The sequence below is a fragment of the Amblyomma mixtum genome, chromosome 1, assembly GCF_055824585.1.
Source record: "Amblyomma mixtum isolate Tamu chromosome 1, ASM5582458v1, whole genome shotgun sequence".
NCBI lineage: Eukaryota > Metazoa > Arthropoda > Arachnida > Ixodida > Ixodidae > Amblyomma > Amblyomma mixtum.
The window spans coordinates 24183736-24209460 of NC_143012.1; the positions used below are offsets into that span (position 1 = coordinate 24183736).

The 25725-nt window shown below is 48.3% G+C and overlaps 1 protein-coding gene across 1 annotated transcript in view; it reads left to right on the top strand.

Moving 5' to 3' along the window:
* Positions 1-7097, top strand: part of LOC149365759 (dihydropyrimidinase-like) — a 45652-nt gene extending 38555 nt beyond the window's left edge. Inside the window, exons 8-12 of the mRNA XM_089545790.1 lie at positions 985-1126; positions 3594-3677; positions 4248-4515; positions 5734-5958; positions 6806-7097. Of these exons, the coding sequence (XP_089401916.1) occupies positions 985-1126; positions 3594-3677; positions 4248-4515; positions 5734-5958; positions 6806-6891 (805 nt within the window). The 3' untranslated portion in view covers positions 6892-7097. The remainder of the gene's footprint in view (positions 1-984; positions 1127-3593; positions 3678-4247; positions 4516-5733; positions 5959-6805) is intronic.
* The last annotated feature ends 18628 nt before the right edge of the window (positions 7098-25725 follow it).

Here is a 25725-nt window from a genome sequence, read left to right on the forward strand (position 1 = left end):
TCCACAAAAAGAAAAAGCACAGAGTTGTTGTGATGAACAAAAAGGCTCTGGTGGCTCCTGTCGTGGTATGTATGTTCACTCTGATGAGTGCCAGCCCATGCTAGCTGCCGACAGCTCAGAGCGAGTTCCTTGCAACTTAAGAATACCCTGGCTTGTCATGGCAAATTAAGCTTTCACAAGGGAAAAATGTCTTGGAAAATCACCGGCCTTTAAAATTAAGAAACCCCTAGAAATTTGGGCATATATACCTGTTCGCAAAGGTATCGCAGCCTCTGTATTTTGCTACTCATCTCTGTTCGTGCTTGTTACCACTCCAGCCCATCACTCCTCCGCTTGCACTAATCTAGACATACTTGCTCCAATATTAAAAGGAACAGCCTGTTTGCATAAAGAACTAATTATGCTGTTACTTCTACACCTAAGTACGAAATGTACATCTTTTGGGCATTACTCATCTAAGGTAGACAAAGGTAGAAGTGTGCTCTGCAGTCATGCATGTGGAGTTGTCATTGGTCTAGTGCGGATAATTTGCTTTTCACTCCCGTGCATTTTTTTCTTTGTACTTATAATATCTAAGGACAAGAATAATCTTTCCTCGACATTATTTGCTACTCTAGAGCCGTCCTTGCAGCATCCCACAGACCGGACCACCTTGAGTATCATGCCCTGTATTAGTGTACTTTATTCAGCACAAAGAACATTTTAATTAGCGTAAGCAACAAGTTTGTAACACGGTCGACAAAACTTGTGCAACATGTCTTATCCAGGCAACCATGTATCCAATGTGCTTATGTTTTGAGCAGCGCTGAGCAGTTAGTTCAATGCGCCAGGTAGCTGCCAAGTTTTGGCACGATTAGAGTGCCAGATTTTGTCGCACACGAGTTCTATGGGGAGCTTCTCAGCGCTGTGCAATCTACTGAGCCCAATGGTGCTGCCAGTGAGCAAGGAAGTGAAATCAAATGATTCCTTCTTGTTCTTTGCCAGTGGAGAGCTGCAGACGACCGGGTCGGATCACTGTGTCTTCACGAGTGCCCAGAAAGCGATTGGCCAGGATGACTTCACCCGCATCCCCAATGGCGTCAATGGCGTCGAAGAGCGCATGGGCGTCGTCTGGGAGAACGGCGTGGTGAGTTGCTGTGTTACATGCTGGGAGGGCAGAAAAGAATGCCAAAGTCTATATGTTTATGTATCGCTAGTGTGCATAGACTGGACAAATTGTGAACACATTCACTCCAGTGGCACTTCTCAGTTTATTGCCATCACTGCAGTTAACTAGCATTCTTCGTACAATATACTTTTCTTTTCATGTGTTCACTAACAAACAGCAAGAAGTTAATTCTGCAAAAAGCGGAAGCAGTGATAGGATTATTTAGACCGTTCCTGGACCACAGCATTCATTCATTCATTCATTCATTCATTCATTCATTCATTCATTCATTCATTCATTCATTCATTCATTCAATAAATCAATCAATCAATCAGTGAAATAAAATCTTTCTTCATGCCTCAAAACTGAGACCAACAAGACGTAAACAAATGAAGGAGTAACCACACTAGTGCCTTCATTCCCATATGTCATGAGCTTGTCACTTGACGCTCTATGGTTTTCAACATTTAATATTTGAAGCAGGTCACCCAAAAAGAGGTTTTCCTAATGTGGTTTTGTGCATTGCAGATTATTACATGAATGAAAGCATGGAAAAGGTTACCAGCATTACTTACTTGGCCGCTCGTGTTTCAGGTGCAATCAGTGCCCAAGTTTGCCAGCAGCTATAGATGTCGCATTTGAGAATGGCTAAAAGTGCACTCGGAGATGTCAACATTCCTTTCGAGACCTTCCACCATGAACATTAATAAAAGGAATGTAGAACAAACGAATTTTATCACGTGCTGGTTGTAATGACAAATATATTCGCTTGGTTCCCTGATCTCAAATTTGCAGCTATCTCAGGAAATATTATGGACGAGAGTATCCTAGTTGTGTTAAATGCTCTGTGATTTTTATTTTAAGTATAGCAGCTTACCAACATCCTTCAAGAGGAATTATATAACAGTTGTATTTTGCCAGTACTTACCTAAGGGCAGAAATCTCTAGGCTGTCAAAGGAGGCTGCATGTACTTAAACTGAGGACAACGTAGTGGCCTATGAAAAAAAATCGAAAGGTGTAATGTTAAAAGACAGGGAGAGAGCAAAGTGTGTCTTCGGGGAAAAAAGGCGATTTAATGACTTCTTAGTTGAAGTCAATATGAAATGAGCATGGGTAGGGCATGTAATGTGAAAGTAAGGTCGCCGATGGTTTCTAAAGATAGTGTACTTGATTCTAAGAAGAGGTCAACGGTTTTGGGGTGCCCGGGATTCAGGTGGGGGGATGAAGTTGTGTAGTTTTTGGGAACTATAGGGTGGCTGCTATTGGCACAGGAGAAGATTAATAAGAGATCAGTGGGCGAGGCCTTTTTCTTTGAGTCGGTGTAGTTAGGCTGAAGATCATAATTATGGTGGTTTGTACTATAAAAAAAATAATTTGTCACATCTTAATAGCATGTACACTACCTTCAGTGCATATTCTGGTGCGAAAAAAACTAGCGTTAAATTGTGGTGCTGCCTTCGTGTCACCCAGTAGGACAGCTGCAGCATTAGCATCACCTGTGCTTCATATTCTTGCACCCATAGAAAACGGTACAACCATGTATCTATCAGTCCAGAAATAATACACCTGCCTTGAATGCTTCTGCAAATCATGAAGTTGCTTGCTTAGTTTTACCAGCTAGTGCTGCATTTTTTTCAGCTCCTTAATTTTACTGGTGTCCTGTCGCGATTGAGCTTGTTTTTCCACTTTCATCGGTTTCCAGCTTCGGCACACATAACATGTACTGAGCATATCCACTAATCTTTTGAACCCTCATTATGGAAAACCACCCAGTCTGTCATAATATTCACTGGTTGGCCAAGACAGTTATAACATCATCAGGTCATGTGGTGTTCCACCTCTCCTCCGCCCCCTCTCCATGCCTGCATCGCAAACAGAAGCCTCATCATGGAAAAAGCCCAGCGTTGGGGTTTTATCATAAAGTTTGCTTATTCTAATGTTCTGCACATGTAACAGAATTAATTTAGTGTCCCTATAGTTTATTAGAAATGGTTTACTGCATTTGCAATGCAGTCTTGCACTCCTAAAGAGACAGGGTTCTAATGCAGGCAAAAGAGTTTAAAGGTTGGCCATGCTAGGCATGGCCTGCAACCCTTCACAGGGAGGAAAGGATGAGGAATGACAGCTAGGGGAATGCATGTGCATGGCGACAGTGGCAATGCATGTAAGAACTGCACTTGTCAACCGCCCTTGCAAGCAACAGTGTGGGAGGTCCTGCAGATTTCTTTGCAGACAGCGATACATGAAACGTCACTGTTTTCCATTTTGATGAGATTCACAGTTAAGTGAGAGTTTTCAGCCACCATGAATGTTTCTAGAAGTTCACCGGCGTGTTTATTTGCATTAAGTGCCTATAAATATCTTCTATAATGTGCTGAGCACAGTGTGAATGTGGCTGGAGCGTGCCTTCAACATCTGAAAGAAAATGACCGACTCCAATTTCAGAACACGGGCAAGTTGGATCCGTGCAAGTTCGTGGCCGTGACCAGCGCCAATGCGGCGAAGATCTTCAACATCTATCCACGGAAGGTAAGCGGCAAAATAACCAGCGTGAGGAAACAAGCGGGCAGTTGTTGGTAGTGATAGTATTTACTTGCGAAAAGCAGTTCTACTCTCCATTTCATTATATCCATAGGTGTGCACACATCTTTCCTTAAAGGAAGGGCCAAAGTTCATGGTAACGCCCAGTCATGTCTTCTGGGTAGCAGTGAACAATGTCGCACAAAATTTGTACCCCCCTTCCCCATGACTATTAGGGGGCCACTGCCCTACCCTGTGCACATGTCTACGATCATATCACACACTTTGTAGATTCTGCAGAGGGTTTATGGCATTTACTTTGCACAATTTCTCACTCTTCACATCTTTACAACAAAAATTTCATGTTTACTGAATGGCTGCACAAGCGTACTAATGCCAGACAAAGCTTAAGCCGCAGTTAAGCTCGGCCCACATTCGTTACCGCCACAGCCAACCCGGCATGGAAATATTTTCTTGTTAAAGCGTTTGCTGCTACCTGAACAAAAAGCTAAACACAAGATAAAAAGGTAAGTTCCAGAAAACGTTGCTTACGTTAGCAACTACTTTTCTTCCTGACAGGGCAGGATCCAGGCCGGCTCAGACGCGGACGTGGTGGTGTGGGACCCCGAGAAGGAGCGGGTCTTCTCGGCGCAGACACACCAGTCCGCGTGCGACTTCAACATCCTTGAGGGGTTCCGCTGCCGAGGCGCGCCGGTCTTCGTCGTGTCCCAGGGGCGCGTCGTCGTCGAGGGCGGCGAGGTTCACGCCGCCAAGGGCGTCGGCAAGTTCATCCCCATGGCGCCCGACTGCAGCTATGTCTACTCTGCCGTCCGCCAGAGGGAGGCGAGTGCACACTTCTTCCCTTGGCAACTGCCGCATAAGACTGAACGCATAAGACTGAACGTCATAAGACTGAACGTCATAAGACTGAACGTCATAAGACTGAACGTCATAAGACTGAACGCTAAACTGCTGTCAGTCTTCGGCTTCGGTACTGAAGTCAGAACCAACCGATGATAATTTAAGAAGCAAAAGAACCAGCTTAGTGTATATATTGTTAAAAATACGACCCTGCTGATTCGTCCATGCTTTGCTAGCAGGCGCGCGGAGACGGCGTACTATAGTCGGATACAACTTAAGTCTGCAGGGACGCTGCGCCCACATTCAGCCTCTGCGCACAGAATTCCTCCGCGACGAAAAATTAGTCCACTGCTTAAACGTTTGTTGTTCCCTAAACAAGAAGCTTATAACAAGAAAAAGACTATGAGCTCTCTAATTTTTAATCTTGGATGTTTGATATAGTGAAGCATTAAAAGGCTGATTACGTTTACTGTTGCGATTGGCCAGCGGAGTAATACAGGACGCCGCGGACCGCGGCCCAGTGTTAGCAACTGATGTTTTTTTTTAGTTGTATCCTACTATAGATAGATAATTTTTCACCTGTCTTTTGTATCGGAGTGGTGACAAGTGTCACCTAACCATTTTTTCCTAGTGTGTTCAACGTCTTTGATTTAACTGCCAATTTTCTTCCTATTTCTGAACTCCTTTCTCGACCTTCTCCACCAATCCTCTAATCGTCGCTTACTTTTTTCTGCGTTTTGAAAACGGAGCATGTTCTGGCTATTCTGACGCCCAGGTGATTCGCGGATTCCTGCGGCGGCATCGTGCACTGAGGCTTGGAGGGTTTTGCATTGGATAAGAATTTGTTCTATCAGTTCCCTGTCTTGCATGCAGCATAACAGCAAACGTCGTCCGTGGTGTCAGATTTTTAAGTGTGGTTGCCCACTGCAATTTTGCGGGGGCGCGCGGTTTTAGTGAACAAATTAATTTAATAACAGGAGCACGCAGGTCTAATCCTAAGTTTTTCTTTTCTGTTGAGAAAGCAACTGCAGTGACTGTGTAGCTTTATCGCCATCGTAATAAATTTTCTGTGGTGGTATGTAGGCCATGAAAATGGTGTATACGAGGCACGGCTTGCAAGTGTCATGATAACCTTTCATGCCTCAAGTCCCGGATGTAGTCCCTCGAGCACTCAGCTGAACACTTAGTTTTGAACTGCAGGCAGCAACTCCGCGCAAGGTTGACAGATCGGCCCCATCACCACCACCGGAGGCGGTCGAGGAAGCACCTGTGTCGCCCGCAGCGGCTGCGCCTGCGACACAGTCGACGCCGCCACCTGCGCCGTACTACAAGGAACCACTGTTCCCAGCTACTCCACGAGAATTCCACAGCCGCCCTTTGACCCGGAGCGGCTGCCGCAACCTCCAGGATTCCACATTCAGCCTCTCTGGTAAGTGTGCTTTGAACCACACCTTAAATTCTAATTACCCTAATATAAAAAAATGGAATAAGCTGTCCATAGGCACACTCAAAAGAAAAGTATACAACAGCTGTATCTTACCGGTACTCACCTATGGGGCAGAAACATGGAGGCTAACAAAGATGGTTCAGCTTAAGTTAAGGACAACGCAGCGCTATGTAAAGAAAAATGATAGGTGTAACGTTAAGAGACAGGAAGCTGGCGGAGTGGGTGAGGGAACAAACGCGGGTTAATAATATCCTTGTTGAAATCAAGAGGAAGAAGTGGGCTTGGGCAGGGCATGTAATGCGAAGGCAAGATAATCGCTGGTCCTTAGGGGTGACGGAGTGGATTCCAAGAGAAGGCAAGCGTAGCAGGGGGCGGCAGAAAGTTAGATGGGCGGATGAGATTAATAAATTTGCTGGAATATGGTGGCCTCAACTGGCGAAGGACAGAGTTAATGGAGAGACATGGGAGAGGCCTTTGCCCTGCAGTGGGCATAGTCAGGCTGATTGATGATGATGATGATGAGGCACACTGCCTTTTAAGGGTGGGGTATGCTGCCCAAGCTGTGGGGTAGATTTCCATCAAGAGATTTCCCACCCCACCCCCACTAAAGAGGCTTGGGATACCTTCCTCCTCGAGTGCGACAGCGCAAGCTGCCCTCGCACGTCGGACTCGCGAGGCGGCGAGATCTTGCGGCATCCCGGACTAGGGACGCGAATCAAGAGGATGCTGGCATTCACTATCTGTGCCGGCTCATCGTCTATATTTGATTAATAAAGGTTTGCTCTCTCTCTCTAATTTTCCATTTGCCCTCTTTCCGCCTTGAATCCAGGTGCCCAAATCGACGACGACAAGGGTTCAAGGGCCGCCATCCGCGTGCACAACCCGCCAGGCGGCCGATCATCCGGTATATGGTAGAAAACCTCCTTCCACGGAAAGCTTACACACTTCTCTGCCTCTGTGCGCCGACTGCCCCTGCACTGCTTTTCTGGAAATGGCGCCGATTCATTTTCCCCCCTTTAACCTCTTCGCTGTTCGTGTGTTGTCCCGTTTTCGCGATCTCTGCGTTTTTATTTACAAGTTACGCGCCGCATTCGCCGAATAAAGTAGCATCAATATCATGACTCTGGTGTCGTCATTCACTTCACGCTTCTTCTTTGTTGCTTATGAACGCACTGTAGTCAGATACAACCCAAGAAATAAGCGGCAAATAGCCCTCAAAGGTCGTCCAACCAATGACGGCGACCTATTGTCATGACATCGCGGTCAATCCCATTTCATGCATGAAGGTACCCTTGATTTTCCACAGGGTATTAAAAGGACCCTGAAGTCATTTTGTTGGTCATATTGGTTTGGCTTATGGGGTTTAACGTCCCAAAGCGACTAAGGCTATGAGAGACGCCGTAGTGGAGGGCTCCGGAAATTTCGACCACCCGGGGTTCTTTAACGTGCACTGACATCGCACAGTACACGGGCCTCTAGAATTTCTCCTCCAAAGAAATTCATTCTACTGCAACAAAATATGTTAACGTGGTCTTAGTGAGTATTCTAGTCAAATTGAAGAGCTCTGCCTGGGCCCTATAATTTACGCATTATTTTTAAAAATTGCTCTTTGCAACCGATTACCGCGACACCTCACCACGCATTCTTAGTCGCCTCTACACCAATGATGTGAATGGGCAATCTAGATGAGCCTCCGGATTGGGGCGATCAAGTTATGTGGGCATGGAGGAGCATCATTTTTAATTGCCTCTATCTGCGGTGTTAATGAAGCTACCTTAATTTTTTTCCAGAAAATTATATTCACCAGTGTCTAATAGCTACCGATTGAAGCTTGCCTAAGTAAAAAAAGACAAACTACATAACGTGTTACCTTCAGAGTCTGCAACGTTGAGCTCGGCGGCTGACTGTGCAGCGCGGTGAAGGCGACAACCAGGAGCTTTATATTTCTCTTTTGAGCGAAGCGAAACTCAGCAAGTAGTCCGGGTGACCGAGACCTGACACCGGCTTCCCTGCTTTAAGCATCGGAGGGTCGCACTTCCTGCATACGGAATATATAATTTCTAAACTTATCTCCGCAGCACAAACGACAGGACAGACGAGTATAGCAGGTAGTGATCTCTGCACTGTTCGTCACTTGAGTGAGGAACAATCATGCGGGTGAAGAATCGCGATAAAAGTGGTCACTTTCCCAACAATGACACGCTAGCCACAGAGCTGATTCACCACCGAAGGGGTCCACTTCTGACGGGACGGCGGCTCCGGGACACGTCTGCTTCCGGGACACGTCCGCTCCCGGGACACGTCCGCTTCCGGGACGCGTCTGCTCCCGGGACACGTCTGCTCCCGGGACACGTCCGCTCCGGAGAGACATGCGATCCCGGGACACATCCGATCCCGGGACACGTAGCCTCTGCATGCGCACCCCTGCTAGTCCGCCACAAACCTGTGGAAACATGCCAGTTCTCTTCTCGTGCCTTTCAGCGCGGCCGACCACAATGCAACTTGATGGCATATCACGCAGTTGTACAATACTACACAAGCACCACACACCGTACACTATAAAAAATTTTGTCTTCACGGTGTGTTTCCGTGTCTGTCACTTGCACCTCCCTAAATGTGTTTAAGGTATGGCAGTCACACCCATTCGGTGGGGTATGGTAAGTACAATTGCACCGTATTCAAGACTGCTTTGCAGCATTCACATATCTTCTTTGCTTTAGAATTGCACAAGCACTGACTGCTTTTGGTCGTTTTTGTGGTGAGTACGCTCTTAGAGGGAAGCCGAACAGTCCACTCGAAAAGTTGCCTACCACTGGTTGAACTATGCACTAGAATTACGGCATCTCCAACTGTAGCTAGTATATCCAGATATACATGCATTTAACAGCATGTCGGCACCTGTTTTCAACGGAATCGTGCAGACTCTGCTCAAGCACATGCAGAAACGACGCGAAAATGAAGTACGCTTTTGGTAACGCCAGATGCTTTTGTTTCTGTCATGTCGTGCATTTGAAGGAACCTTCGATGCAAGTGAAGTATTTTTTTAGTCGTTTTACGTATAGTATGGGGCATGGTGATGCCTTAGGGCAGCTAGGAGAGTTGATGCCTTAGGGGAGCTAGGAGGAGACGCTGTCGCGTCGGTCGAGGGGTAGGTAACATATTTATTCAACCTAAAATTGGTGGTCGGTGCCCCAATTCCGAGAGTCCGTTGGATCTTGCAGCCGCTCTTGCCCTTTTGGTCAGTTCCTGGTGAACTTTTGGGTCTAAGCTGGGCAGCAATTCGTTCCACCCCAGAACCGTCAACTCTTCTTCCCAAACGAAGCATCCTTGTTGGCGCCGCGGCTGTCTCGAATCCCGCTCTGGATGAAGTTTTTCTCCGCTGGCTACCATTCCGACAGTGCGTTTCGCAATAATTCTATTAAGTTCGTCCTGGAGGTCGACTTCAAACTCTCCCTAAGGTTCGGCTGAAGGATCGCCGTGGTTTCTGGAGCAGGTTTGCTTTAATTTGCCGAGAAGAGGAGCTAAATGTATATCAATTTCAAAACGCTGTGTGCGCACTATGCATCTGTGAAATCCTTGCCTTCTGATGGAGAAAAGAAAAATCCGCAGCCTGAGGCCAAACTGATCCGCTGGCCTGAAAACATACAAAGCACAGTAACTGTTCCGGTCCATGAGGGCATGGTGCTTATGCGATATGTTTGAATTTGGCAGCATGCACCTGATGTCCTTGCTCCTCACTCCATCCCTCTTTCCTATTTTACATCTCGCACTCCCTTTCCCCCAGTGCAGGGTAGCTAACAAGAACAACCTTCTGGTTACCCTTTCCTCTCTCCACTTTCTTCTCCTGGACTATTGGTGGACTTTAAGTCGAAATGCGAGGCTGACTATTCTGTTTCCATATTTTTGGCGTCCTTAGCCCGCCGCCTTGGAAGCGTGCTAGCCTTCGCTTCTCGAACAACGCGCCACTGTTGGTCCTAGAAATTCGTCGTAGAACCTTTGACTCGGCACCATAGAGAATGCAAGATTTCAGCGATCGTTGTAGACTCGGGATCAATGTGACGCTGATCGCTTGGTTAATACGGCGCAGGGTATATTCGACACTCGGTTCATTTTTTGCCAGAAGGCCGAAAAAAATTCATTTTGCTAGAAGGCCGAAAAAAATACTTGGAATGGCTGGCGCATTGGCCTCCAACCTTCGGCGTATTCTTTGAGAAAGTGATGGTCAAACTCGAAAAAGAGTTGTTCGACTGCTAGAGGCTGGCAAGGGCTGATTCGTGGCACGAAGCAGATATTCGCAACGTGCTTTTTTTTCCGCTGTTTATGCTCTCGTGATATTATCGTTACGTTCCAGGGCATCCGATCAAGTGAGCTGGGTTTCGGCGATAGCCAGCCTTATTCCGCTGCCTTCTCTCCTATCGAAGCAGTCAAGCGCGACAGGGCGAGAAGCAATGCGATCAGCCGCTTAAAAAAAGAAACGAAGGTTTTTGCTCTAGCCTCAGGTGGAACACGTGCGAAGTAAGACAAAAGATAAGGCCACCCGCTTCTCGGCACGGCGGGCGAGAATTGGCGAGATTAGGCCTAAGCCTAGCGGGCGGTAGTGATGCGGCGGCAGCATGGCGTCGCCCTTTGAGTGGTGCTCGGGTGTAATTTTCTTAATTATTGGTGACATCGCTGGAAACTGACCTTGACTGAATCAACTAATGAAACCCTTCCTGCCTGTCTCGTCGAACTGTGATGTATTAGCCTGTATTAGCTGGGGCGTTGGAACTATCGTGAAGTTATAGCCTGACGTTGTGTTCGTGCCAGCTGTTCGCCTGTTCATCGCTGAACACGGCAGATCACCTCTTCCATCGCGAAACAACGAACTTCTGCAAAAGTGCCACTGCTGCCAGCCTGTCAACGAAGTGCGGTGTTTTCGGCGTTGCGTGTTCAAAGGGTGAACTCGGCTTGCACGGACGGTGCCTTCCCAAAGCCGCGGCTTCAAGAACGGTAAGTGCGATTACAATCAGTCAGCTCTGCAACTCGCACTGCTGAATTCGCGAGTTTTGCAATACTCAAGCTTTTGTTAGCGTAGATTGCGTTGAACGCACGTAACGAAGATACCGTAATGACCTTTATCCAGTGTGATTTCTTGCGCCAGTCGCTGAAGCGCGGCTGGCTGTAAGCAGGGATAGGCAACATGCGATCATGTGTAGCTAAGGGATGATCGCGTGCCTGGTGTCGATCTAGAAGTTAGGGCACAGCTGCAAGCAACGATAGGCAGCACGAAGTGATGTGTAGCTGAGGGGTGATCGCTGATCTAGAAGTCAAAGGCACGCCCTGAGGCGACCCTCTGTTCGAGAAAGCAGGGAGTGAAGTAAGCTCAGCTAGTGCTGCATGTTTGGGAATCAGAACCACTGTTTTTCCGGTACCTCAGGTCGCCAACCTTCGTACCAATGGGTCAAAGCATTCTCCCTTAAGAGAGATAAACGTGGGGAGGTTAGCTGGAAGAGGATACCGGATCGATACCCTGCACTGGGAGAAATTGATGATGGGATGTGAAGGTGTATGAAAAACCATAGAGCACTGTTCTCTAAAGAACAAACAGCGCTTACAGACAAAGGACCAGAACAAGAAGCAGCGCAGTTGTGTGTCCTTCTTGTTCTGGTCCTTTGTCTGTAAGCGCTGTTTGTTCTCAAGATGTTCCCCAACCAACTCGCCCAGCAACACACCTTGCTAATGTTCTCTAAAGAACGAAAAACCACTTCCACCTATAAAATCGGAGAAGCCTTCAATTTTTGTGTCATAACAAGACACGTGATTGGCTCGCATCGGCATGCTTTTGCATGCTCCGTCTTTCATAGCGGATGCACTGGCACGCGTATTTTGAGGAGGAGGCCCCAGGTTTCGCCAAGACTTGAGCCTACTCAGGTTGTGTTAACACTTCTACACTAACATGAACTGTGTGTGGAGAGCATTCTGCTGCCCGCTTCCTGCCTCATGTTGATATGTGGCGTTCTACGCTCTCACCACTGAGTATGTTCCACTTTAATTAGCCACAGTTAGTACGCAGAAGCGGAGAGCCTTCGCAACGTTGCCGCAAAAAGCCCTTGACGTGAAATTCCGAACTATTCAACTCCGGCATACATGACCGTATCGCGTGTCGCACAAGTCAGCATTAACTCATCGCGTTAGAAACTGTGGTCGCGTTCTTTTTTTTTTACCCCTTTTGATCGGCCACATCAGGAAGCAGTCCCATATTCATGCAAGCTGTCGTAGACGCGATACGCTGCCAAGTTCCAACGCTATTGGGATTCATTCGGTTATCTGTAGCCTTTTGTTGCGATTAGCTGTCCCCTCAGCTATCTTGTTCATCACCGGCGACGGGCGGCCTTAGCATCGTCTTTTCGCCGCGGCTCGCGCATGCGTGCCAGAAGTGATTAGAAGGCTGGCAGAATATTGCAGTCGATTTCGCGCAGTTCGAAACTCTTCTCGAGGATGTATGCATGCGACCTTTGTCGAAAACACCATATGCGTTTCTGCGAAGTTGTTCTGCAATTTTTTGAAATAGGCTTTTTGAGTTGCAGGGGCGTGTCAGTTCCGGTGAATGGCAGTGAGGTTTTCCTTTTCCGCAAAATCAGCTTTTGTCAGTGCTTCGACCATGGACAGATCAGTACCGAGGTAATTGATCCATCTTAAAAAATCTCCAAAGATCTTGAGCGTTTTAAAAAGAATCCTCACAACCCATGCCACGGCGCGCGGCCAGCGTATCGCCTTTGACACGTGGTGCGAGGGGGGGGGGGGGGGGGGGGGGCGTGGGGCAACTTTTTTTTAATAAAAGACCACAATGTTCTCATGGGTAGGCTCCTGCTTGCCCAAGAGTCCACGGGTCTGGCCTTCACAGATAGTTCTGTTTATTTGCCATGTTTGGCCAGCAGGTTGAGCAACTCGCAGATAAGCACCCCATGAAAGGGGGATTGGTTGGGTATGGTTTAGGTTTAGGTTTATTGGGGTTTACCGTCCCAAAGCAACTCAGGCTATGAGAGACGCCGTAGTGGAGGGCTCCGGAAATTTCGACCACCTGGGGTTCTTTAACGTGCACTGACATCGCACAGTACACGGGCCTCTAGAATTTCTCCTCCAAAGAAATTCAACCGCCGCGGCCGGGATCGAACCCGCGTCTTTCGGGTCAGCAGCCGAGCGCCGTAACCACTGAGCCACCGCGGCGGGGGGTTGGGTATGGAGGGAACTGCCATTGGTTGGGGTGGCATTCCCACAGGTAGTCTATGAGGGCAGCCTTGGCCGCCTCAAGTGTTGAGCAGTGTTGGAGTGTCAAGTTAAGGTGGTACCGACGAATGAGGTACGGTGAGATGTAGCAGTTTGTCTGCAGACAGTAGTGTATTTTGAAGGGCGAGGTGGTGGGAGTGTGAAGCGGTTGTTATTGTAATAAGTGCTCATTTGATTGTATGTGAGGAGAGCGCGTAAGGTTTCCTGCGTGGGTTTTGGTGTCCGGTCTCCCGGGGCACCGAGGGATAGTTCTCGAGCCAGCCCATGAACGTGCTGATTATCGGGGTTCGAGGCATGCCGGTAATCCAAGTCAGCGTTATCTCCTGGGTTACCGTGTGCCCTGATGACAGAATGCGTCGGGCGGTTGATGTGATTACGCTTTGCTGATAGTGACGGTACGCAGCTTGGGAGGTGGTGCAGATTTCCGTGATGTTGGAATCGTGTGTAGCGTGTGTCAGCACTAAGCCGATGGCCGCGCTCTCAGCGTCCGAAGGCTTGTTGGCGTGGTCGCTCCCCCGATGATGCCATCCTCGTAGGCGGCGACAGCGGTATAATAGCGGGGTAGGGTATTTTGAGCCGCGTCCACGTAGGTGATACCGGGTCTGCCTCTGTAGTGTTTGGTGTAATATTCAACTCGGGGTTCATATTTCTGGGTAGAGGTTAATGCGCAGTTGGCCCTGGATGTCAGGTGGGATCATTTGATAGTTGGTGGCAGGTGAGCAGGACGTGGGGGCCAGGGGAAGATGCTGTAGGAGATGTTGGCCGGTTTTTGCGCGGGTTATTCGAAGTATCTGGTTGCTCCGTTGGGCTTCGGGTAGTTCTGAGATATCGTTGTTTGCAGAATTAAACACGCAGAAAATGACATTCAGAAAACCAAAGTAATGTTCAACAGGCTCCGAAAGGAACAGCAGTTCACATTTGGTAGCGAGGTGCTGGAAGTGGTAAGGGAGTAGATACGTCTACTTAGGGCAGGTAGTGACCTCTGATCAGGATCACGAGAGGGAAATAACTAGAAGAATAAGAATAGGGCGGAGTTCATATGGCAGGTTTTCTCTGGTCATGAATGGCATTTCACGAAAAGTATACAACAGCTGTATCTTACCGGTACTAACCTATGGGGCAGAAACGTGGAGGCAGCAGCATTTATGAGAAGATGTTCCAACTAGCCCAGTCCCAAGCACTTCTTAACGAAAAGGGTTCAGCTTGAGTTAAGGACAACGCAGCTAGCTATGGAAAGAAAAATGATAGGTGTAATGTTAGGAGATCGGTAGAAACTCGAGTTAATGACGCCGTAGTCGAAATCAAGAAGAAGAAATTGGCTTGGGCAGGGCATATAGTCCGAAGGCAGGATAACCGCTGGTCCTGAAAGGTAACGGAGTGGATTCCATGATAAGGCAAGCATAGCAGGGGGCGGCAGAAAGTTAGTAGGGCGGACGAGATTAAGAAGTTTGCGTATATTTTGCTAGCTGTGGCCGCTGCTGGCAAAATATAGGGGGAATTGGAGATACATGAGAGAGGCCTTTGTCTGCATGCAGTGGGCGTAATCAGGCTGATGATGATCATGAGTGTTGTTTGAACCCGTTGTGCTAATTGACTGTCGTAAGTGAAGAGCTGATGTGGTCACCAGTTTAATAAAAAAAAAACATCAGCTTTGTCTTCTTGGGTTTTGGTGAGCAAGTGATCAGAAAAGTCGTAAGTTAAGCGGCTGGTGATGACGTCGTCTGTCGTATTAGGGTTTTCCTCTCCGACAGGCCGTGGTTGCATGTGGCCACATTACGCATAAGGCCCTCGATTTGTATGGTTTGCCTTTCTAGGAGTTGTAGAGTGAAGGCTGCTTCCAAAGCGTCTTGTATATGCAGTCCAAGGACCCATGGAATCAATGACTGATGGGAACGGAGAATGTAGGTGATGATGTCGTGCGGAGTTCGATCTGAGCCGTTCATTGTGTTGAGATGGCTTGCCGTGGGGTCTAGAAGGGCTCGGAGAATGGTCCTAGTGCGTTTTGTGTCTATGTGCCCTTGAGGCTACTGCAAGAGGAGGCCCATTTATTCCGAGACAGGTTAGCTGCATGTGCTTCCGCGGCCTGAGTGAGGGCGGAGATGTAGAGGCGGAGTTTGTGGTTACGGCACTGTCGACGTCAGCGCCTAAGGGGGCCTTGGCGGGCTTCCCAGAGATGTAAGGGGTGTGGGTCTACCTGTGGCACCTTGGAATCGCCAAGAATTTATTTATTTATTTATTTATTTACACATGCTGCAGTCATGGCGACCAAGCAGTGGGGAAACATTCTAAAAGCAAAAATAATATCAAACACTAAACAAATTCAGCGTTCCGGCAACAAACAAAGGAAACCAAACATAGTGCAATGATATCGCTAAGTTTACACATACGGTAAGACACTCTTCTCAAAAGCTGCGGCATCATGAGCCGAAAAGACATTTGCTGGCAGTGAGTTCCATGTTGTGATTGTTCGGGGAAAAAATGAGTTTCTGAACATATTTGTGCCTGCAAAGTCTGGGGTAAGGTTATGGTTGTGGCTATTGCGTGTCTGTCGTGTAGAACGGGAGGATCTATAGGGAGCAGCATTAATATTAAATTGACTAGAGTAAAATGTGTACACACATTTAAGCCGTGCGCGTGCTCTCCTTTCTAAAGTGGATATGTTATTCGTAGACATAAGAAATGATGGCGAGAAAAAGCTATGGCAAGCGTTAAAAATGAAACGGAATGTTGAACATCCAGCGAGTAACGCCCCTTAAAGCGGGGCACGTCCTCGACACTACGTGGGGGGTGACCGCCGACTCCTGACATTAACAATAGTCCAAGAAAAGTCTAATTAGTGCCTAATCAGTGCAACGACGGGAAAACAGCGCCACATATAGCCGTACGGAATGGCTGGCAGTCCGTATGAGGGTGGATTTCGAACAACTAAAGCGCGATCAGAGGATGTCGTCTCTTTGCAATCCGATAGCGCGCCCCTAAACCTTCCTCCCGGTGTGGCTAATTCCGGGGAATCTCGGCAAACCAGAGCTCTTTGGTGATCCTGGTTGAGGAACTCAGTTTCGGCACCCGACTGTCATTACCTGTGGTGGCCACATCGTGGAGTTCAACGTGCGCTTGAGCGGCCAGTACGACCTGGGCCGTCAGCCAACAGGTGCCCCCTGCAACATCAATTTCTCTGCTATGCTCGCGTTTTAAGCAGCGCTGAACCCTTTGCCTCAACGCCACCCGTACATTATCGTGGTTTCACTCATTCGTCTCGCTGTCTGTGCCGCCGCCAGCAAACTTAACGCGCTCGAGAGCGTCGCTTTGATAAACGCCAGCGCCTCGGAAACGTTGGCAGCTGGGTCCGAGACATTGCTTTCCATGTGTTTGCGGCGGCTAAAGATAGCGAACGCGTTTTCAATTCTTCTGCCCTTTTGTTTCTGGCCAATCGCCTCAAAGAGTGCCCGATAGTGCTCGACCGCCTTTCGTCGGCGGCATCCCGATCGTGGCTATGCGTTGCGGTTTCTTTATCGCGAGGTGCCGAGGTGGCGAGTGAAGCAAGGTAGATGGTAGAGTGGTAGTGTAGCTTGCATAGACGCCCATACGTCCAAATATGGTGGATTATGGTGCGAAACTAGTGCCCTCTTCGAAATGAATTCGCAACTAAACAATGACGTCATGATTAAAAAAAAAACCTTTCGTAATGACCACGTCACTACTGGCGGCAAAATGAGTCCTGCAACGTCTCGAGGGTCAGCGCGACGCCAAAAAAAAACTCGAAGAAAGAAGGCACGAGGAGTGCAAATTTCCGACACTATTTTCATAGTCAGCGCGCGTTGCGTTTTTTTCCTTCGTCTTCGCCTTGTGTGGCGCGCTGAATTTCACGGCTTTAGCCTACCAACAGGCCCAGCTATTTGTCTTAATGTCCGAGGGGTACAGTTGCAGGCATAGTTAGTGCGCCCTGTTTCAGAGCTGTTCTTGTGCACCCGAGTTTGTGAGTCATGGCTGTGACAGAATTGTTTCAATCGAGTTCAGCTCAGATAGCTGTCATTAGTTATTAGTTGAAAACCACAGCACACAGCACTCAGAATAGTCACACAACATGAGGTTGCTGACATAACCCACGAGACCATACCTCGGCACCACGAGAGGTGGCTCAGTCACTCTCACACTCACGGCTACTCGCACTCATACCCACTCACTCGCACTCAACTCATGTCCACTCACACTTAGAACTACTCACTCGTACTCACACTCATGCCCACTCGCACTCACAACCACTCCCTCAAACTCACACTCATGTCCACTAGCCCTCACAACTATCCATTTACGCTCATGTTCAGTCACTACATTAACGTTCACTCACCCCTAGCGTTGCCTGGGTCGCACATATGTGGTGGTGAGCCGCCCAGGGCTCTGCGGTCTCTTTGGCCACTTTTCACAGTTTAGTTGCTCGAAGGAAGCGGTCACTTATCACGCATCTTCCATGGCCCGAACCAATGTTACGCACGTGTGTTTTGTCTTCCCTGTGAGATCATTTTTTAAAGAATACCATGAACCTCATAGTTGAGATTCCCTCTTGATCTCGTAGAGGGAAATTGGGTTGCTGATAATGATTGCTAAAGGATGCTTGACGTCTTGCAGATTCGAATTGCTTAATCACATTGCAAAAGGACACTTCTGGAGAGGATAACTTTTTATAACAATTAAAAGTACAAAGGAAGATACAAGCAAGGAGAAAACATATTTACACTTGACTGACTCGATGTGACGAAACCAGCCCTCGGTCCTGCCGAAACAGCTGGTTTTAAACCCTATGTCCCCGCCCTCGGTGGGGAGAATAACCAATCGGGTACTGTACAAACATCCACCCAATAACTTATTGGGGAAAGGAAAACATCAGCAATTTGGAAAGGATAATACAACCAATGAATGATTGGGGAAAGAAGGTAACCCATCGTGACAAACACTGGACACATATGTACACTTTCTACCATCATGATTTTGGAAACTTATGCTTTCCTGCTGCAAGCTTCGCGAATACTCTCACTTTCCCAACGTCGGGTTGACCCAAGTTCAAGAAAAGTCACTTCAATCCATCTGTTCCGCATCGTCGCTCCCCATGCCTGCAGCTAGCGTGGCAATATCCTGTTGACCACGCTTCAAGCTGTCAACGCACGCCGCTGCAGACATGGGACCAAAGCCCCGACGCGGGTCCCCCTCGCCGTAAACACGTGCACACAGGATGCGACCTAATGACTCCGTCCATGAGGGGAGTTTGACCTTTCCCGTAATCCTCCGCTATCCAACGCCCCCCGTATACCGCTGGGTTGAGCTCACCCCTTTCTGTGCGGTTGTGCGGAGGGCCCAAGAGAAAGAACGTAATGGGCATTCCACTAACGCTACCGGATGCGGCAAACAAAATACAGCACCGCAAACTTCACTCTCATAATTAAAAATAAAAGGAATCGTGGGTTTCGCGTCTACTACTGATGACACGCGCAATATCGCATAAGAGATTGGCTCACACCAGAATGTGGTGAACCTGGTACAAATCCGATACCGGCATGCCTGTGTACTTTCTTGGAGGGTAACTGCAACGCCTAGTTGGTGCTATACAATGCCGTCAAGGTTTGTCAGTTAACTGCTTGTTTTATCCTCTAATGTTCGTAGTTGGTGCTGCGCCCTGTCTTTTCGGCTCCTTTTCTTTGCGCAGACGTGGACTGCCCGATGGAAACGCTCTTCCCAACGAAAGTCAGGTGCATCTATGTTCTCAGGTCCTTTCCTGAAAGAAATAGTCTTTTGCTGCTAATGGAGGCTGAAAAATTGCGGCTGTTAACTGCTTACGCAATTTATTTAGCTAGTGAGAAGAAGGAGCCGTTCCATTACGCAACTTTCATCAGCCGTAACCTGCGTTGGTTAAGTTGCCTCTCGGGCTTAAGGATGGTTATGCTCTTGGGAAGCTCACAAGGAGGCTAACTCCGAGCGTCGTATACGGTGGTTGTTTAGGCTAGTGGAATGCTCGCAGTGTTCCAGGTTTTGCGGCCTGTACAGGTCCTCCTCAGTCTTGCTTTACACGTTGTTTTTGGCACCTGTGCACTGCTGCTAGCACACTTCACTCGAACGCATTGCGCACTATTGTAGAAGATGTACACGCAGTGCAAAAGCAAAGCGGTGACACGTCAGTGGGGTAAAAAAAAAAAGCGAGAATCCGTGTGCGAAACTACATATGCATGAAGTATGCGAGCGACTGGGCGCTGTGTGAGTATTTGGAGCCCCGGGGCCTGCTGAACTAGTTGCAGGTGAAATTATCGATGACTCATTGGAACGATTCGGGAGTCACGGATACCCTGCGAAAATGCTGAGAATTATTCAGGGATTGGGTGCGATGTCGGGCGTCACTGCAATTCAGCAGTGTGAAGAACCCCTAGGAAAGCAGCAATTCGCACTTGCTCGTTCTAATTTGTAGTCGTATGGCTGCGCTTGGATGGATGCGATTTAGTAATTACTACCTTACTACAAATCTACTTCACCTTGGGGGATTTCCCTAAATACTGCACTATCCCTGTCTTCTAAGGTCCCTATAGTGGCGTGCTGATTGAATGCATGAATAAAGAGAGAAAAAAAGCCCAGAAACGTAAAATAACAAAGAAAATACCCGAAGAGAACCATAGCAGGCACCGGGATAACTGTGACGGCACGGATGCCAATGGGCTGCTGTTTCAAGCCCCCGTAACGAATTTGCGCAGGTCATGACTGTAGGCGGACACGCGGTTGGATGACTGGAGGTGCAGGACATGTTCTCCACGTAGCTACACGTGAATCTTTGAACGGCAGAGCTCACCGTCTCCGAAGACCGGCACACGGTGAGCACGTCACTTATTGCATTCCGTGCGGCAATGCCGCAGCGTTAACGAAATGGTCTGCAGAAGCAGCCGGATTGTGGAAATTGCAAACTTGACTGCGCTCCCCACATTCCCACAGTTGTGTGGTAGCCAGGGTGTTTACAATCTATCTCAAGGCAACGATGTTCGGTATATGAACGGACCAATCATGCTCATAAGCGTGAGTTTTGAACTGAATTTTCTATGACTGCTGAACTGTGAGCATTATGGAAACACACGGCGCCATGATGTGAGGAGAAAGAGGCCTAGCTTCTCTTTCGAGGGTGACAGTGCCCGAGCAGTTCCTTTTGTAAGACAGGATTAGCATCATAATCACAGAGGGGCAAAAAAATAGCGCGGATTTCGCGATGACTGTTGACGACGCGCAGATCGGGCTCATTCTTGCGTTGTTTCCGCGGGACAGGAATTCCTTGATGCTGGACGCAAAAAAATAATGGGGTTTGTAACCGCTTATGAAGTGAATGAACGTAGTGGCCACATTATATGCGGAAAGCTTACAAGTCCTAGCGTCCAATGGTGGCCATCAGGGTGCTGCGTGGTTCCTAGTATCGTGTTCTTCTCGGTCGGGTTTTGCACGTTGTCCGGCGGCTGCCGGCACGGTTCACTAGAACAAATTATTCGCTTTGGGGACCATAGACGAAGACACGTACAAACTGCGAAAACGAAGTGCCCGCAGTAATGGTTAACTGGCTAGCAAAGCAGCAATTACCACCAACTCGTTCTGCACTATTTAGTTCACGCGCTTCTACTGCAAAATTACAGGATATCAACACGAAGAAAGCCGGCGCTGTGGCCGGTGAGCCCAAAAGACGCTGGTTCGATCCCGTGGCGATCACGTTTCCACGGAGGCGACATTCCAGAGGCCCATGTGCTGTGCGATGTCAGTGCACGTTAGAGGACCCCAGGAGGTTGAAACTTTCGGAGACATTAACTAAGGCGCAGCCCATATCGTGAACACGAAGACAGGAGGGACTCCGACTTATCACTTTGTTTAATGAAGGTATCTTTATATTTCTATATCGATCGGCATACTGCTGCAGGTACCGGGAAAGGCCACAGCAAGGACACATGGACAAGACATCCGAAAGACTCCACGCAAGCTTTTTTTTTTTTCACTGGACGTTTTTTTTTCATGAACTTTCATGAAACAAAACGCCCAGTAGAAAAAAAAAAAGAGCGTGTGTGGTTGCTGCGGGCTTCTGCGGTACCTGCAGCAGCGTACCTTGGCCCACCTTTAGCTGCGTGATCTTCAGCCACCGAGCGATCAGGGGATTGCTTTAATTTACTCTGGACGAGGCCCTATACATGCAGTTTCTATTATCGATAAGATGCCATTTTCGGTCTATTTCCTGTTGAGATAGGAGTGCCTTTTTTTCCTCTCTCTGTTTTCCTGAACACCCGTCGTTGTTCAATGACCTCCTTAATTTCTTTATTCCATCAGCTCCATGGCTCCCTCTTTCCTTCCCAGTGGTTTGCAACTTTGCTTGTTCCATTTCCATACTGCTGAGTAGTTCTAATTATAATCCCACTTTTCCATGGGGCGTTTCTCTTATGCTTCCTCAATGCCTGCTGCTATTAGCGCTATTGTTGGGCGTTTAATGCTGCGTTCGTTTTTTGTGTTTAATACATTTCTCTTTTGATCAGGCCGCGCATCTGCAGAATAATACATTTATGACCACTTCCCAGACTATACTCTCCCTCCTCGACTATTTCCATTTTTGCAAGCTTGCTGTGCAGGGTGTTTCACGTAACTTGAGCCAAGGATTAAAATAAAATTGATGTATCGGAGCACTATGGCGACCAAGCCGGTGGCAAACCCGCGCAAAGGGGCAGATGGCACTAAGAACCACATCGAGGTCCCTCTTCTCGTGCGCCACTCTGCATTTATTCATGAACGGGTTCGATGCAATGGCACTCCGCAGGCACGTGGACACGCGGAGCTGTGTTTCCTCTAAGTGTCATTGACCCTGTACCTCCTCCTGATCATCATCAGCCTGACTACGCCAACTGCTGGGCAAAGACCTCTCCCGTGCCTCTCTCATAACCCTGTCTTTTTGCCAGCCGCGGCACCCGTATCCCCGCAAACTTCTTAATCTCATCTGCTCACCTAACTTTCTGCCCCTTCCCTTGCTGCGTTTGGCTTCCTTTCGAATCCGCTCCGTTACCCTGAAAGACCAGTGATTATCTTGCCTTCGCATTACATTCTCTGAAAATGAAAATTGGTTTTCAGGAAAGGAAATACGCAGTAATTGTCTCACGTATCTCGGTGGACACGCTAACCGCGCGGTAGGGAAAGGGATAAAGGAGGGAGTGAAAAAAGAAAACTGGTGGTGGTGGTGAAAAGCATTTATTCGGCTATATTTACAGAGAGGTGCTCGGGGAGAGGCCCCTAGTGGGTCTCGCCCCTTACAATACTAGGCGGACTCCATCATTCCGGGATCCCGTTGGCCATGACCGCTGCGCAGGTCCGCCGGAACAGGGCCTGTTGGAAGGATAGTTCCTGACAGCCGAACAGGGCCGCCTCCCAGTCCTCTTGGGTCGGGGAAGGGGTGATGGGGAGGAGAGAAGGATTTTTCATGCATGCCCAAACCATGTGGAAGGTGTCGGCCGCCTCCCCACAGAATGAGCAGCGGCCGTCAAAAGAAGGATTAAAGTGCTTGAGAACCGCCGGGCACAGCAAGGTGTTTGTAAGGAGCCTGCTTTACCCAGTCCTTTCATAGAAACCGAGTAGCGCCGGCGTGCGGAACGATAGTGCTCAGTAAAATCTTGAAAAATAAGAGGTCTGTGATCTGGGTTAAGGTCCTCCCAAGGAATGCCTGGTGCCCGGTGAGTGAGTGCGCGGGCTGCCTCATGGGCGGCTTCGTTACATGGCATGCCTTGGTGGCCGGGGACCCATATGAATGAGCGATGTGTTGGATCGCCGTCGTGAGTACTATGGTGAATAATTTGGTAGAAGGAAGGAAGAAAGTGGTGCCGTCGTGGTGGCGGAAAAGATTTCTCAACAACTAAACAATTACAGAGATGTGATTGGGGTACGGCCCTGTTGGCACCTTCCCCTCACAATACTAGGGGAAGCCCCTATTCCGGCATCGCATTGGCAAGCAACGCCGCCCTCGTCCGTTGAACCGAGGCCTTTTGGGTCTTGAGGTCTTGATAGCCGAGCAAGACCGCCTCCCATTCCTCTCTGGTGGGGTTGGGGGGGGGGGCACTCCCAAACCATGCGGGAGTTGTCAGCCACCTCCCCACAGAGCTGGCATTCGCCGTCAAAGGATGTTAGAAAGTAGACGAGCTCCTCACCCACTGAGCCGCCGCGGCCCGGCCCCAGGCCCATTTATTCCTCTTGAGTTCGTCTACGATGTCCTTTGCCAGTTGCGGCCACCGTATCCCCTCAAGCTTCTTAATCTCATCCGCCCACTTAACTTTCTGCCGCCCCCTGCTACGTTTGCCTTCTCTCGGAATCCACTCCGTTACCCTTAGGGACCAGCAGTTATCTTGCCTTCGCATTACATGCCCTGCCCATGCCCATTCCTTCTTCTTGATTTCGGCTAGGATATCATTAACCCGCGTTTGTTCCCTTACCCACTCCGCCTGCTTCCGATCTCTTAACGTTACACCCATCGTTTTTCTTTCCATAGCTCGATTCGTCGTCCTTAGCTTAAGCTGAACCCTTTTCGTTAGCCTCCATGTTTCTGCCCCATAGGTGAATACCTGTAATATACATACGTTGTATACGTTTCTCTTGAGGGATATTGGTAAACTACCATTCATGATATCTGAGAGAGCCTGTCATATGCGGTCCACCCCATGCTTATTCTTTTAGTTATTTCATTTTATTTATTGTTTTCTTAAAGGCCCGAAGGCATTACATAAGGGGGGACGTATTGTTGCAACGGCGTAAGGCGATGTGAACACGCATAACAGAAAATCAAACGTGCAAACTCACATGGCAAGGGCTCCAACCATGGCAGGATTGGACAGCAGGTGATAAACCACTCTTGAAAGACAGATTAAACAATATTTGCTGCAAAATGCTCTTCAGCGACCAGGATCTGTATGAGATTAATTTTTACTTTCTTGCGGAATGTTTTGTGAACAGTGCATGAAGCGGTGTCGTTAGGCAGTGAATTCCAGTGCTCCCGCCTTGGGAAAGAATGGGTGGTTGTAAGCATACGTGCGGGCATCCCATGCATGCTATCGGGTTTCCGTGACTGAGCCGTAAGGTGGTTCTTAGTGGCGTGTTCTTGTGTTATGACAAAATGTATGAAGTAATCATGGGCGGGAAACGACAGGGCGTGACTCGAGTGTTGAGAGACGGAGGGACTGCTTGAGGGCGGTGACGCTGGTTTCTCTTGAGTAACACGAAGTAATGAACCGAGCTGCACGATTTTGGATCGATTCCAAATCGACGGTGAAATATGATTCCCATGGGTGCCAGATGGATGATGCATACTCTAATTTTGGCCGTACAAATGTTTCGTACGCCAGCTGTTTTATGCGAAGCATACTACTTTAGCTACCACTTCAGCCCTTCACCGTGGTTATGCGCCTCCAAATCACGTGACACGATGACGTCACGGCAGTGGAGAAACGGGGGCCCACCTCGCGCCGTCGCTGTGGTTGTGCGCCTCCAAATTACGCGACACGATGATGCTTCGCATTCTCCAGGCTTAACCAAGTTAAGCCTCAGCCGTTTTTATGTTAGGGGATGCAGATTTCAGATTACTTCTCTGGCAGCCAAGTGTGAGTGAAGTATCGGAGCAAATAGTTGTAATGTGGGTGACCCATGGAAATGATGGTGTGAGATGTGCACCTATGTAATTATAAGATATTGCAGCGGTGATCGGGACTGATGAGATGTTAGTGTGATGCGATATGGTGGATTTGTGAGTGAAGGACAATGATTTGCATTTAGTAAGATTTTATGGCGCCTGCCATTTTTCGCAACATGATGCAATAACGTCAAGGTCTTGTTGCAAAACAAGGCTATCAGTCGGGATATTTACTGCATTATAAATGGCGAATCATCCGCGAAGAGTCGTAGTTTGCATTGAATGTTAGAAGATAGGTCTTTAATGTATATTAAGAAAAGTAATGGTGATAGGGCGGCCCCTTGAGGGACACCTGATGTTACCTCTCTTAAGGGTGACTGGATGTCTTTTGCGGATGTGAACTGCGAGCGCCCTTTTAAAATATGTTCAGGCGAGCATATTAGATTGGCAGGAATCCCGAGGCACGAAAGTTTCGCAAGCAGACGATTGTGAGATACGCGATGGAATGCCTTTGAAAAAGTCTAAAAGGATTGCATCTGTCTGGAGGTTATCGTCCGTGTCCTTAAGTATGTCTTGGGTGAACTCGGCAAGCTGTGTTTCGCATGAAAGTGATGTCCTGAAGCCATGCTGAAGAGGATAAAAGAAGTTATTTGAATCAAGGTGGGACATTGAGAAGTTTAGAAGTTATGCTAGTATTAGATGATCGCTGGGCATGCGCGATCCCCTGTTTTGAAGATCTGAACTATTTGGGCTATCTTCCAATCATCAGACCTAATATCTGACTTAATATTCGTAGTGTTTATAAGGAGTTTGCTGCTTATTTGCTC